The sequence below is a fragment of the Rhincodon typus genome, chromosome 36 (assembly GCF_021869965.1).
Source record: "Rhincodon typus isolate 14 chromosome 36, sRhiTyp1.1, whole genome shotgun sequence".
NCBI classification, from domain to species: Eukaryota; Metazoa; Chordata; class Chondrichthyes; order Orectolobiformes; family Rhincodontidae; genus Rhincodon; species Rhincodon typus.
In genome coordinates, this window is record NC_063367.1 from 5,770,995 (window position 1) to 5,786,808 (window position 15,814).

Genomic DNA, 15,814 nt, shown 5'->3' on the forward strand with positions numbered 1-15,814 from the left:
GGGGGGAGGAAATAAATCGCCATCCACACATACTCAGGAAAAGCTGCTCTGAGTGTCAAGTGCAGTAAAGCACTCAACCACTCAATAGCTGCGTGACTCCGATGCCCCTACACACAACACCAATAACAAAAGCCTTCCTATCCCCATCCCACAATTCTCAGTGGGTTGTCACAAGAGGATGATGAGTGATGTGTGAACAATCAGACAAGCTCTGAATTGAAGAAAACAGGAATCAATCACAATCAAGGGACAAATATTTATTTGTCCCAATGTTAGTAGGCCTCATCAATACAATCTTCGCAAGTCTTTCCTTAAATGTCCCTTGAAATCCACTGAAGACCCTGACAATATGGAATCTCTGGCAGCCGTCACTTACCTCTGGTTTCCGTAGGAAGACTTTACACTCAGTGATATCGGAGGGCCTTGTCTTAACGTTGGCATAGACAATCATGACATTGGAGAATACAGCACTGCAGCTTAACTCCACTGCTACACCACAGGGAAACCAAATGGTCCTTCTCTTGGGCAGCTCTAGGGAAAGGCACCGAAATAAAACGTAAGGCAACTCTTCAGCTGAACACTGTGACCCAGATCCCTTGATATACCAGGGAACATTGGAGAGAGGGACATGCAAAACTACCGGAATTTCATTAGATGATTTTCCTTCAAGGAAAATTGTTTCAACGACAACCTGCACAGATACAAAACTAAAGAACTGCAGATACTGGGAAATAAAAGCAGTAAGTGCTGGAAAAAAAACTCAGATGGTCTGGCAGCTTCTGTGGAGACAGAGAGAGAGTCTGATATGACTCCTCATCAGAACTTGAATTCCTCGAGATACATCGTCAGAGATAATGTGATACTAAGCTACAAAGGGATGTATTTGGATGGGTGATCAGAAACCTGACCAAACAGAGGTCCTGAGGAGAGGTTAAGATGCGGTCAGGTTCATGGAGGGATTTCAATCCAAGGAATTGAAGGTGGCAATGGGGTAATAAAAGTTTATGATGCGTGGGAGGCCTGAATTCGAGGAGCAGAGCGATCCCAGAGAGTGGGAGGACTGGAGGAGGTGGCTGTAATAGTGAAACAGTGTTGGAAGGCACTTAACTAACTCAGGATGGGGTTGGAAGACACCTCAAAATCTCAACAGATTGAATGTTAAACATGCTGAACCAATCTTTGCCTTCATTTGATTTTGTCTTTATACAAGGGTCTGGGGCAAGGTCCCAGTACTTTGGTCTGGTCGTATATTGGAGATATTGAGGGTTTTGGTGGAATGTTGACGTGAGCCATGAGGTTAGCTCCTCAGTTTACAACAGCTTAATGACCATAATAAACTTACAAAGTGGATATGTCACATTCTTATTAGATTGGGGAACGATTTGAACAGAGCTTCTTTACTGGGGGATGAAGGAATGGATTACTTAGGTTAATGTTTGAATATAATAGGTTAGGGAGGAAGGGGAAGCAGAATTTCAAATTGTGTATTGGCAAGTCAGATTAAATTTTTTTTAAAATTTAACCTATTTTTCTAATCAACCTGTTCAGACATGATATTACACACCTTTGCAGCAGGTGGGACTCGAATCTGGGCCTCCTGGTCCAGGGATAGGGATTCTACCACTGTGCCCCTAAATACTGATTCCCCAGTCAACAGTGGACCAGACTGCTGACTCAATTATCCATGGGTTGGAGATAAAGGATAAAGTTGCCCGAGTCCAACTTGCTGTGTGCCCTAAGCTTTAGAATGAACTTAATTGATTCAATATTAAATACCTCTAAGACAAACTCTAAATAAATGTAAAGTCACCAGAGTTCCAGAGGACCGTAGGGCTGCTGGGTGGTATGGTGGCTCGGTGGTTAGCACTGCTGGCTCACAGAGACCTGGGTTCGATTCCACCCTCAGGTGATTGTCTGTGGAGTTTGCACATTCTCTCCGTGTCTGCGTGGGTTTCCTCCCACAGTCCACAGATGTGCAGGTTAGCTGCACTGGCCATGCTAAACTGTCCATAGTGTTGGGATGTGCAGGCTAGGTGGGTTAACCATGGAGAATGCAGGGTTACAAGGATAGGGTAGGGGGGCTGGGTCTGGGAGGGATGCTTTTCAGAGTGTCAGTGTGGACTCAATGGGCCGAATGGCCTGCTTCACACCACAGGGATTCTATGCTTCTATGCTCTCTCATTAGAGAGAGACAATTGCTGGGGATTTAACCAGAGGGTCACCATGCTCAAGCGACAAGACAGTTTGAGAAGAGAGTCCTTCATGGGAATCTCAGCCAGAGCAATAACTGAACCCATACTGAAGGCATCACTCTACACAAAACCTGCTGTCCTGCCAACTGAGCTAACCGACCCCACCCCAAAGGGATTATCACTTTTAATTAAAACTTTAATTAATCCAGGAGAGAGTGACCTCCTCGATAAACTGTGATCATCCAAAGTGATCGGAGAGGAATTTTCCAGATTTGAATCCCCCAGAATTACCTGGGTTCTTATCTGGCAATCCACCTCTCCCTGGATTTCAGGTGATTTTTGGCTGAGTGAATCCCGCGAGCATTTTGATACAGAAGATGTCACAAACGAGGAGGGACGAACCATTTAGACTGATGGAGAACTGGAATGGGTGAAACACATTGTCAGAAATGTAGAATATGCATCACAGTAAGTATCATAAAATCCTGACAGTGTAGAAACAGGCCATTTGGCCTGTTGAATCCAAACTGACTCTCCAAAGAGTATTTCCACCAAGACCCCCCTACCCTTGTAACCCCGCATTTCCCATGTCTAACCCACCTAGCCTGCACACTATGGGCAATTTAGCATGGCCAATCCACCCTAACTTACACATCTTTGGACTATGGGAGGAAACCGGAGCACACCCACGCAGACACGGGGAGAATGTGCAAACTCCACACTGATAGTTACCCAAGGGTGGAATTGAACCTGGATCCCTGGCACTGTGAGGCAGCAGTGCTAACCACTGAGCCACCATGCCGCCCAAGTAGTGATTGAACTAGTTGATGTCCTGAAGTATAGCTACCAAGAAACAAGGGAGACATTCAGGCTAGGGCTGATGCAGATGGTGTACATATCTGGAGAGTTACAAGCTATTCTTGGGGATCCGTGCACTCGCAGACACCCAGCATCACGACACCACCATTAAAACATGCTTCCTCACTCTCCATAGGCTCTATTTGTGTTCTATATTGGTCCGCACTGGTTTCCATTCCTTTGCAACATAGCACCATGATCAGTAATTGCTTTTATTCATTCACAGGATCTGGGCTTTGCTGGCGAGGTTAGCATTTATTGCCCATCCCTAACTTGTCCAGAGGGCAGTTAAGAGTAGATCAGATCTACTTCCTTGCTGGGTAAATCCCCATCAAATCTTCCACATTACTGTGTGTCTGGAGTCACGTGTAGGCCAGACCAGGTAAGGATGGCTGTTTCCTTCCCTAAAAGACATTAGTGAACCAGGTGGAGTTTTCTGACAATGGTTTCATGTTCATCATTAGACTGTTAATTCCAGATTTTTTAAAAAATTGAATCCCACCACTAGAATTTGAACCCAGGTCCCCAGAACATTACCTGGGTCTCAGTACTAAGACCACTAGGCCATCACCTCCCCCTGACTAAATCACATAAAAGATTCAAGCAACACAAGCCATGGATATCTGTTCCTTACAATTCATACCCTCAGATTATCAAATTAATTATCGAGGTATCTGAATTGATCCAGCTTTAAGCTGATCCACGGCTTCAGATGATTTACACATTAGAATGGACACCCATGTGTGATTAAACAGCTTGAACATAATTAAAGAGTTTAGCATGGATTCCAAATTATAATTACAGGCTACATCAGAGGTTCAGATGCCAGCACTGATCACGAATGCGGCCCTGCAAAAGCTTTTAAAGTCTCCTTTGGTACTTAATTGTGTTAAAAATATTTAACTGTTGACCAAGGATCTGTTCAATACAAAGGCAACATGTGGAATTCTGTAGCTTAAAATCCTTAACAATTCTAGGAGTATTATAGGCCTTTGGAATTTTCAGAAATGTTTAGCTCTGACAAGTTTGCACAATGTCTGGGATGTTACCACAGGATTAGCAGCATTTGCTGTAGATTTGAGGAATATTTTTCCTCTGCACTACACAAATGTCAGGCAAAGACCGTCTCCAGTAAGAGACAATCTAACCACTGCCCCTTGACATTCAACAGTCTTACCATCACTGAATCCCCAGTATCAACATCCGGGGGAGTCGGGGGGGGGGTTCCATTGACTAGAAACTCAGACTGGACTCACCACATAAACACAGTGGCTACAAGAGCAGATCAGAAGCTAGGAATACTGTGGCGAGTAACTCACCTCCTGAGTCCCCAAAGCCTGCCCACCATCTACAAGGCACAAGTCAGAAGTGTGATGGAATACTCCCCACTTGCCTGGATGAGTGCAACCCCCAACAACACTCAAGAAGCTTGACACCATGCAGGACAAAGCAGCCTGCTTGATTGGCACTGCATCCACAAGCACCCACTCCCTCCACCACCAACGCTGAGTAGCAGCAGTGTGCACTATCTACAAGATGCACTGCAAAAATTCACCAAAGATCCTCAGACAGCACCTTCCAAACCAACGACCACTTCCATCTAGAAGGACAAGGGCAGCAGAAAAATGGGAACACCACCACCTGCAAGTTCCACTCCAAACCACTCACCATCCTGACTTGGAAATACATCACTGTTGCTGCGTTAGAATCCTGGAATTCCCTCCCTCAAGATATTGTGGGTCAAACCGCAGCAGGAGGACTGCAGTGGTTCAATAAGGTAGCTCACCCCCACCTTCTCAGGGGCAACTAGGGACGGGCAATAAATGCTGGCCCAAGCGATGTCCACGTTCCACAAGTGAATTATAAAATGCCCACGGTACGGTACAAATTGCAGTTAAAATCATCAACTCTAGTAGCTTAACCCCATCTGGTGACTACTCACTGCATGGATAAGAGAAGAATTATTCACTTCAGTATTGCATTGAAACGGCTGTCATGGTAACACTGTAGTGCAGTGGAATAAGAATCCCTGCAATTATAGTGAGCCTCACTCAGATACCATCTGAAATACCGTGATGCATTCTGGGTACCATACCACAGGGTATATTAGCCTTGGAGGAGGTTACTGAAAGGGTTAATGTTGGAGCTGCATTAAGCTCTACCCAACCAGATGATTTCCCAGCCTTTGGCCACAGAAGATCCAATAATCACAAAGTCCCAGTGGAGACAGATGTAACTGCTGTGGTGCCCGATAGTTTGTCGATAACTACACAGAGAAGTGACTTGTGCCTATTGCTATTTTGTAATAAATAAAATTCTATTCTGCAAAATAAGTGCCTCTTCTCATTAAGACTCAATAGTGTTTCTTATCCACCACTGCCAATTAGACAGGCCCTTAGGCTCAGCACAGAAAGGATACAGAGTCTTCTCTTGTGGTGTAGCTGTAGAGTCCCTGCCTCTGAACCAGAAGGCCTGCCCCAGAGATTTGCTGTAATATGTGTGAACACGTTAACCTAACAACATTTAGGGGGCTTGTGGTGCAGTGGTAGTGAGAGACTATCTCCGAGACAGGAGATCCAAATACCACCTACCCCCGAGGTGTGCCACAGCACTGCTGAACAGGTTAATTAAAACGACTAGCCCTCATTGATGATGTTTGTGTCTAAATTTCAGCTTTGAAGGCCCCCGGTGGCACATTGGTAGTGTCCCTACCTCTGGGCCAGAAGGTTCAGGTTTAGGTTTGTCATAGCACATTCAAACAGATTGACTGAAATAACTACAACACATTAACACCATTATGACAAACAGAAGTGGCACTATCACTTCTAGTGATCCAGAGACACTGGTTAATTCCCTGGGGATGTGGGTTTAAATCCCATTACAGCAGGTTGTGACAATGAAATAGAGTCATAGAGTCATAGAGTCCTACGGCACAGAGACAGGCACTTCGGCCTAAACAGGTCCGTGCTGACCAAAATGCCCATCCACGCTAACCCCATTTCCTTGCACTTGGCCCTAAACCTTTCCTTTCTGTGTATTCATCCAAACGCCTTTTAAATGTTGTTAATATACCTGCCTCAACCACTTCCTCTGGCAGTTCATTCCATATGCGTACCACCGTCTGTGTAAAAGAGTTGCCCCTTAGGTTCCCATGTATTCTTTCCTCTCTTACCTTAGACTAGTGCCCTCTAGTCCTCAATTCCCCAAACCTGGGAAAAAGACTGAGTGCATTCACCCTATCCAGGACTCTCATGATCTTATACCCTTCTATAAGGTCACCCTCTGTCTTCTACGCTCTAAAGAAAAAAGTCCTAGCTTGTCCAACCTCTCCCTGTAACTCATTCCCTTGAGCCCTGGCAACATCCTTGTAAATTTCTTCTGCACTCTTTCCAGTTTAATAACGTTTCTCCTACAGCAAGGTGACCAAAACTGAACACAATACTCCAAGTGCAGCCTCACCAACATCATGTACGACTGCAGCAAACTTCCCAACTTCTGTACCCAATGCCCTGACTGATGAAGGCCAGTGTGCCAAACACCACCTTCACTGCCCTGTCTATCTTTTTTTTCTTTATTCATGAACAGGATGAGGGTGTCGCTAACCAGGCAGCATTATTGCCCATCCCTAATTGCCCAGAGGGCAGTTCAGAGTCAACCACATTCCTGTGGGTCTGGAGTCACATGTAGGCCAGACCAGGTAAGGATGGCAGTTCCTTCCCTAACGGACATTAGTGAACCAGACGGGTTTTTCCTGACAATTGACAATGGATTCGTGGTCATCACTAGGTTCTTCATTCCAGATATTTTATTGAATTCAAATTCCACCATCTCCCATGGTCCCTAGAACGTTATCTGGGTCTCTGGATTAACAGTCCAGTGACAATACCACTAGGCCATCACCTCCCTCCCCCACCTGTGACTCCACTTTCAGAGAACTGTACACCTACACTCCAAGGTCCTCATGTTATACTACACTCCTTAAGGCCCTACCATTCACTATGAAACTCCTACCTTGATTTGACTTTCCAAAATGCAACACCTCACACTTAACTATATTAAACTCCATTCGCCATTTCTTGGCCCACTTCCCCAAATGATCAAGATCCCGCTGCAATTTCTGATAACCTTCCTCACTGCCCATGATACCCACCTGTTTTAGTGTCATTCACAAACTTACTAATCATGCCTCGTACATTCTCATCCAAATCATTGATAATGATAACAAACAGCAATGGGCCCAGCACCGACCCCTGAGGCACACCACTAGTCGTAGGCCTCCAGTCTGACAAGCATCCTCCCACTGTTACTCTCTGCTTCGTACCATCAAGTCAATTCTTATAAAAAGAAACATCTGCTTCACTTCAGCCTTTGATCAGCCAGGATTTAGAATAAAGTGTTCAATGGGCTGTGTGGAGTGGTTTTATTTGTGGCCCTGTTCAGATTCTTTTTAAGAATAAGCTGCTTTTAAACTTTTGGTTGCACTTCAGGTCCCTACTCCTGAAGTCTGGACACCTTGTGTTAAGGAGTTGGGGGTGGGGGGTGCGGGGGAGAAGTGGTTTGGAGCGCTTCCTCATGGGTTAGGCCAGAGTAACCATCACCAGGTCTGAGCAGCTGGCCATGGAGTGGGTAGTGGTAGCTGACTGTCTCCCCATTTCTTTGGTTACATACATCAAGAGGGAGCATGTGGTGTCCACAGACACAATAGAGGCCTTTGGAGATTGGAAATAAAAATTTTGGTTTGATTTTGATAAGTAACTTCAAAATAAAAAGAGATTTCTAAGAGAGAGACATACCAGACTCAAAACATTAAACCTGTTTCTCTCTCCACAGATGCTGCCGGACCTGCTGAGTTTCTCCAGCATTCTCTGCGTTTGAGAGGGCAGTGAAGCAGTGTGGGTTGGTTTAGCTCAGTTGGCTGGGCGGTTGGTTTGTGAAGTAGCGTGATGTCAGTAGCACAGGTTCAATTCCTACACCGGCTGAGATTACCACAAAGGATTCTCCTTCTCAGCCTCTCCTCTCATCTGAGGTGTGGGGGCCTTCAGGTTAATCTGCCACCAATCGTCTCCCCTGAGGGAGCAACCCTATGGTCTGGTAAGACTATGACGACTTGACCATTTAGTGAGGGGTGGGCAGGCTAACTAACTGGAGATGAGGAGTTAGTTTGCTGGGAGGAAGCACTCTAGCAACACATCAACAATGGAAAAACAAACACAGAAAATATTAGTGAAACTCCAGTATTCTCTGTTTGTTTCAGATTCCCAGCGTCCTGCTTCTGAGTGTTAATAATGGATTTCAGGTTAAAATATCCCTGAACAGAATACAGCTGGGAGCTCTCAGTAATGACCAAGTCGGGTACTAGGCTTGAAGCATGATTTTGCCAACAACACAGTTTTGCTGGGGTAGCTAAAGTGAAGAACATTTAACCCTGAGAACAAAATGTTAATGTATAATGTAAAAGACAACTACAGGAACACAGTGGCTTTCACACATTACCTCATGGATTCCTGGGGAAAGAAGAAATGAGGAGCATTCCCTTACATTGGTGGAGTTCACTCTCTTACCATTGGCTTGTTTCCAACGCTCATTCCTCACTTGAAGCTGCACCGTGTGACCCTTCGCACAGATCTCATCGGTCAGGGCCCGACACTCCTTCAAGGTGTGTCTGATCTCCATCACTTGCTTGCCAGTAATCAACTGGTCCTTCCCCATTTCTGTGGGGAAAAAAGCCAAGAGGAATTAATTGACTCCAATGGGGAATAAGGCCTAAAACGCTGGCCAAGTTCCGTCACTGACAGTAACTTTGCTGCTGTTTGGAAAAACAGCGATTGGAGTTCAGAAATTTTGAAACTAAAGCAAAATTCTGCAGATACTGGAAAACTCCCAAGAAACATGGAGCACCCGTGACAAACAAAGGATTGTTAACATTCTAGGTACATTGTGTGTCACTGGGACAAATATTAAACTCTGTTTTACACACCAGTGGCGGAGTGACAACCTGACATTCCAGTAGAAATTCACTGGGGGAGCAACGCTGGCCATCTGTTCTTATTCCCTATATTGGGAGCAGCAGGGCTTCATGTACCTCTGAGCCACTTGGCTGCCTAGTATGGTCCTTTGGGAGCCACCGTCACCCATCCCTAGGTGGGGAGATGGTGACGCTCCCTCATAAGGCACCATAATCCATTTGATTGGGTGTGGGGAGGGAAGGGGAGGCAACTCTCCTTTTGCTGTTAGACAGAGACTGAAAACACAATGACAATAATTAAAAATGTGATAGCGTTTGGATGGTGCAGGTCTTGCTGAGAATGTGTGGTCGATGGTGTTATCTGCTCTTCAGCCCTTATCCCTCAAGGTGTTGAATGTTACGGTTTTGGGAGACACTGACAGAGAAGTTTTGGTATTCTGCTGTAATGCATCCTTTAGATGGTCTACACTGCAGCCACAGCGTGCCAGGGTCTGATCTGTAACATACAGATGCTGACTCAGTAGAATGTTTTCTCCTGGGCAGTGTTGAGCTCCTGGAGTGTTGTTGCAACTGTATCCATCCAGGACAGTGGGGAGCATTTACATCCAGCACACTTGTGCCTTGCAGGTTTTAGAGAGTCAGGAGGTAATTCACGCATCATCCAGTACCCAGCCTACGATCTATTCTTAATATACACCAAAAGAACTGTGGGATGCTGTAAATGCTGAAACAAAAACAAAATTGCTGGAAAAGCTCAGCAGGTCTGGAAGCATCTGTGAAGGAAAAAACAGAGCTAACGTTTTGGGTCCGGTGACCCATCCTCAAAACTGTCCATTCTTCTTGTTTTATTCACTCGTGGAAATGTGGGCATCGCTGGCTGGGTCCAGCATTTATTGCAGGTCCCTAGTTGCACTTGAGAAGGTGGTGGTGAGGTTCTTGAACCTCTGCAGTCCTTGTACTGTAGGTAGACCCACAACATCCTTGGGAAGGGAATTCCTTTGTCCTGGATAGTGTTAAGCTTCCTGAGTGTTGTTGGAGCTGCACCCATCCAGGTAAATGGGGAATAAGGTGGTGAGTGACTCGCTGCAGTGTTCCCAGCCCCTGGCCTGCTCTTGTAGCCACAGATTTTACACAATGAGTCCAGTTGAGTTTCTGGTAAATGATAAACCCCAGGTTGATGTTAATAGTGGGTGATACAATGAAGCGAACGCTTTGTTGGAAGATATTCTTGGCACACGTGCTACGTTAATAAATTCACAATCAGAAACATGTAACATATTTCACAGGGAAACCTTTTAGAATGGTTCTTGTATAATTGTCCTCTAGATGGAGTCTCCGATCTGGTGTCTCTGTCTGCCCCGTTCTGAGGGCTGAGCATGCGGTGGTGTACAATTAGACCAGAAGGTCAAAATGGGATGAACTATTAGATTCAATCTGAGCATCAAAATTCTAAATGCAAATGTAAGCTGTTTATTCAAGTCAGCAAATTCAAAGCAGTAAACAAGATGCACTGAGGATATAATGGGGGAGATGCCCAGAAGAGAAGGGGAATTGTGCTGGTGTCTTGGCCAACATTCGCTCTCTCAATCAGCACCACCAGAATAGGGCAACTGGCTGCTTGTGGGATCTCATCGTCAACAAATTTGGTCACATCTGCCTTCAAAATAATTACAATAACACTCCAGAACTGATCAGCTTGTGGGGGGGAGGTGTCTGAAAGGTCTGAAGGACATGATAGGAAAGGTGGATGTTGTGGTAATGTCGCTAGACTAGTAATCCTGAACCTCCACCTAATGTTCCTTGGACATGGGCCTGAATCCCAGCGTGGCAGGTGGTGAAATTTGAATCCAATAAAAAATCTAGAATAAACAGTTTGTCTGATGATCACCATGTGCTAATGTCTCTTAGGGAAGGAAATCTGCCATCCTTACCGTATCTGGCCTACATGTGACTCCAGACTCTCAGCCATGTGGTTGACTCTTAATTGGGATGGGCAATAAATGCTGGTCCACATCCCATATATGGGCAATAAAATAAATGGAGCAATGAAATGGGAAGTCATCACAGGATGCAGCTACTGGTGTCGATGTTCTAAGAGTGTTGGGAGCACACACTACTACAGACTTGTCTCTGATGTGAAGTCTAGCATCCAGTACTCTGTACTACTCATTAAAAGTCTGAGACTACAGCAGAAGTACCTTAGCTGATTCAGTCCCATACTGACAGGGCGCTGCGCCATCACAGGTGCCAGCTTTTGGAAGAGACATCAAAACAAGGTACGAGGTCCTGATGAAGCGTCTAAGACCTGAAACATCAACTCTCTTGCATCTCTGATGCTGCCTGACCTACAGTGTGCCTCCAGCTCCACACTGTATCGACTCTGACTCCAACATCTGCAGCTCATGCTATCTAGGAGATTGCATGATTGAATTTGGAGCATATCAGGAGAATGATCACTAATGTATTGGACAATATTTATCCCTCATCATCACAAACACAAGACTATCTGGTTTTTATCATGCTGCTGTTTGCAGGAGCATGCTATCCGCAAATTAACTGTTGCATTTCTGACATTACATGAAAGACTACACTGCACATGTATTTGACTTTAACGCTTTGGAATGAGCTGCAGTTTTGTAAGGCAGGAATACAAGTCTTCCTTACGCAACAGAGACCATAATGACAGCTTTCAACAATAAACCCAGTGTGTAAGAGCTCTTCAAAGCCAGTGGGATCAATATGTGAAGTAAGTCTTCAGGCAGAAATCATTTGGGAAAGGGGGAGCACGTGTGATCTTTCAAGATGGGTGAAGTAGGATGGCCTGAATGGTCTTTCTCCTCACTACAGAGGCTCCAAACCTGTTCCACATACAGATGACAGGGACTTAGGAATGTTCAGATACTGTACACAACACTGCACGAAGCTCACGAGTTTCAGAACAAATGAACCTGACCTGCACATCAGGAGACAGCAGTGATCTTGCGGTCAGAGAGGTCACAGAGACTGAAGTGATTGCTACATTAAGAGTTAATGACAATCACAATAAAGAAATCTTGTACTTCTGCCACTACCTTAGCAACATTAGGATCAAGCAAGACAAGAGATTGATTAACTGTCCCCAACCACATACACACACAGCGTGTGTCAGGACTTGAGGGGTGATATTCTGAATAGATATAACCCCATCCCTCTCAGGAGTTATAACTGAAAGTGTCTGAAGGGACAGTGCTCATGCAGTCGCTAACATTCTCTGTGATATTTTGTATTTTCCGCACGTTTCCTGTTTGATGAGCCCTCACTTGGGTTCAGTATTTTTGTAGATGTGTGGAGGCACACCTTTGAATATCGTGGATTAATCATTACAGTACCTTGTTCCAACTCTTTAATTAAAGAATACGTTCTTCTTACAAAAGCTCCTGTTATTGTTGCATTGTATGATTTCCATCATGGTAGAAGCCAGATAGACTTTGGCCTTTGTGTATCTGGAAAATTTCATGTTCTCCTTTCCTCCCAACCATTTGCTACTAATTTAATAAGTTGTTAAGCATTAGACAAGTCAGTCAGTCACCTCCCGACTCCCCAAAGCCTGTCCCTATCAACAAGGTACAGGCCAGGGGTCTGATGGAGAACTCCCCCAATTGCCTGGATGAGTGTAGCTCCAACAACACTCGAGAACTTACCAAAGCTTCAACGGAAGATCAATCAATAACTGATTTCTCAGACCTTCCTGCCCATAAACCCAGAGTCGCTGTACTGTTTGTATCATTCATCCCAACTCCTTAAATAGGCCCATTTCACAGAAATCTCTTCACCAAAATAGTGACTGATACAGATTTCCCTTTTAGTAAATGTTTAGTCCAAGATGAACTTAAAACAGTCCACATTTACACACTCCATGATGAATGATGCACTTTGCACTACTGAAGGGAAGTGGCGGTAATGTCACTAGGCCAGTGATCTAGAGACCCATGTCAATGTTCTGTGACACACGACACCAGATGGCGCAATTTGAATTCAATAAAATCTGGAATAAAAATCTTTTGATTGAAAAATTGTCCGTCAGGTTCACCGATGTCCTGTAGGGAGGGAAATCTGTCGTGCTTACCTGGTCTGGCCTACGTGTGATTCCAGACCCACAGCAATGAGTCATAGAGTGGTGCAGCACGGAAACAGGGCCTTCGGTCCAACTCGTTCATGCTGACCAGTATCCTAAATTAATCTAGTTCCATTTTCCAGCACTTGGCCCATTTCCCTCTAAACTCCTCCTATTCATATACCCAATTGTACCAGCCTCACCACTTCCTCTGGCAACTCATTCCAAACACACACCACCTTCTGTGTGAAAAAGATGCCCCTCAGGTGCCTTTTAAATCTTTCCTCTCTCACTTTAAACTTATGCCCTGTAGTTTTGGACTCCCTCACTCTGGGGAAAAGACCTTGGCTATTTACCCTATCCATGCCCCTCGTGATTTTATAAACCTCTATAAGGTCACCCCTCAGCCTCGGATGCTCCAATGAAAATAGCCCCAGCCTATTCAGCCTCTCCCTATAGCTCAAACCGTCCAACCCTGGTAACTTCATCGTAAATCTTTTCTGAACCCTTCCAAGTTTCACAAAATCTTTCCTATAGCAGGGAGACCAGATTTGCAAAAAATGGCCTAATCAATGTCCTGTACAACTGCAACATGACCTCCCAACTCCTATACTCAGTGCACTGAGCAATAAAGGCAAGCATATACAAGGTTAACTGCCTCCAGGGCAATTAGGGATGGGCAATAAATGGTGGCTTGGCACATTTCGTAAATAAACTTCAAAAAAATGCTTGTGAATCACTTCAATCATTAAATGGTTCTCAAGAATCCAAATGCATTAAACTTGAAATTATTGTGCCAGCTAATATTAGAGAAGGAAGATAATTACTTCTGCATCAGTGAAAATAATGTTCAGTAAAATGATCTTTGTTTGAAGGAGGGTATCTTGGAGCAATATATCTGACCAGTGTTAGGTCACTGGGTTAATTGGGGACGGCAGGGCTATTATAATCAGATGAGGGTTACAGAAGAGCAACGGGAGGGTCCCAGGAATTTAAGGTGTCCAAACAACAAGTTGGAATCACTCACTGAATCGTTAACGCGCGAAAGCATTTATCACAGATTTGCCAGGCCCCAAATTCCCAGCAGATTCCTGTTCCCCTCTCTTTGGCTGCAGTAAGGCTCACTTGTTGCCATGGGTAACAGCCAGGGATTCCATTGATATGATTGCTGGTCTTATTTTAAATCGTCGGGGCCTTTGATTTTGAAGAGCTGGGAATGTCTTCCCATTTCCCTGCCTTGCATCAAGCTATCGGTCTACTGCAGAGGCAGCTGTCAATGGCACAAGGTCAAAGCGATCAGGTTTCCCTTGCTCTGAGAGCTCAGTGTTCATTTCAGGCAAATGAGGTCACTGTTTACGCAGGTCCAGCCCACAAAGAGGAGTCCGATTACCACAGAGACCTTTCAAAACAGCAAAATTATCAATCGTGCAGCAATGGTTGATATTCATCATCAACTCTCTGCCTCCAGAAGTGACTTATCTTTGCTCAAATTTGTTTCTTTTGTTGTTTCTTGCGCTCCTCCCACAGGTTCTCTTATCAACGGCCTAAGTGATTCAGAAAGCCACAAACTTCCACTCCACTCCGGAGCTCGAGCCCAAACCTAAGACGACCTTTTCAGTGCTGCACCGTCTTCCGTTTGTGATGTGGAACTGAGTGCCCTCTCAGGTGAAGGGCTAAAAGTCTTGCCCACATTCTATCACTCAATCTGTATCATTAGAACAGGGTCGGAGCTTGTGTGCACAATAAGACTGCGGTGTTATGTGCATGAGAAAAGTGACTACATTTCACTGCAAACTGTTCTTGTAAAGCCCTGAGGTTGTGAAAGGGGTAAAAGTTCGACATGCCCTCTTGCTCAGTTTGTGGGTATAATTGAGCACTAAGAGCAGAACTGACCCTTGTCCTTCCGCAGCGTATATAATACATACACATACATACAAACACATAATACATGCATACGCCAGTGATCGGCCCAACCCCAACTGGGAGGTGAACACTCATTTGTTTCCCATCGTTCCCCACAACCAGCTTTTCCCAATTCTCTCATGTGGCTGCATGGGGGTGACAAAAACAAAATTTACTGGAAAAGCTCAGCAGGTCTAGCAGCATCCGCGGACAGAAATCAGAGCTAACATTTCAGTTCGCGTGACTCTTCCTCAGAACTAGATGGGGATGACTGGGCCATGGTTTTATAGGTGTATCGGCCTTTGGCTATCCCCTCCATGGAGCTTTCTCCATGTGTAGGCCCAGATTGTGAATGCATGCAGTCCCTTATGAAAACGGGAAGTGTTACAGCCCTGATTTAACCACGCCCTCCAGCTCGATGCTTTCAGAAAAGATCATAAATAGGGATTCTTCTGTCAAAGGCAGGGGTGTGGGTGAAGTTAAGGAGGGGAGGTGACTGGATGATGATCACATGCCGTACTCTCTCTAACGAAATAGCATTATGTCCACTAACAGCGCCTAAGTCAGCTAACTGAGACAAGATCAGGGAATGAACATGGACTTTACCCCCATCTGTGTGGTTTAATTACCTCACTCCCATTACCTCTTTCCCAAAGAAGCTCCCTCACAGTGTCATCAGAGCCGACCATCTCCTGGACAATTTTCAATCATCTAAGGTGGGGGTTTAGAGAGAAATCTTCGAGAGAATTTCTTCCCAAAGTTTCAAGGCCAGGTTTCAAAATTCCATTCCTTTACCTCTCCCAG

General features: G+C 45.0%; 1 protein-coding gene across 1 annotated transcript in view; it reads right to left on the reverse strand.

Annotated features, from left to right (window-relative positions):
* Positions 1-15,814, reverse strand: part of malt3 (MALT paracaspase 3) — a 93,350-nt gene that overhangs the window by 6,840 nt on the left and 70,696 nt on the right. Inside the window, exons 12-13 of the mRNA XM_048617026.1 lie at positions 8,612-8,761; positions 377-531 (exon numbers count right to left, since the gene is read on the reverse strand). Of these exons, the coding sequence (XP_048472983.1) occupies positions 377-531; positions 8,612-8,761 (305 nt within the window). The remainder of the gene's footprint in view (positions 1-376; positions 532-8,611; positions 8,762-15,814) is intronic.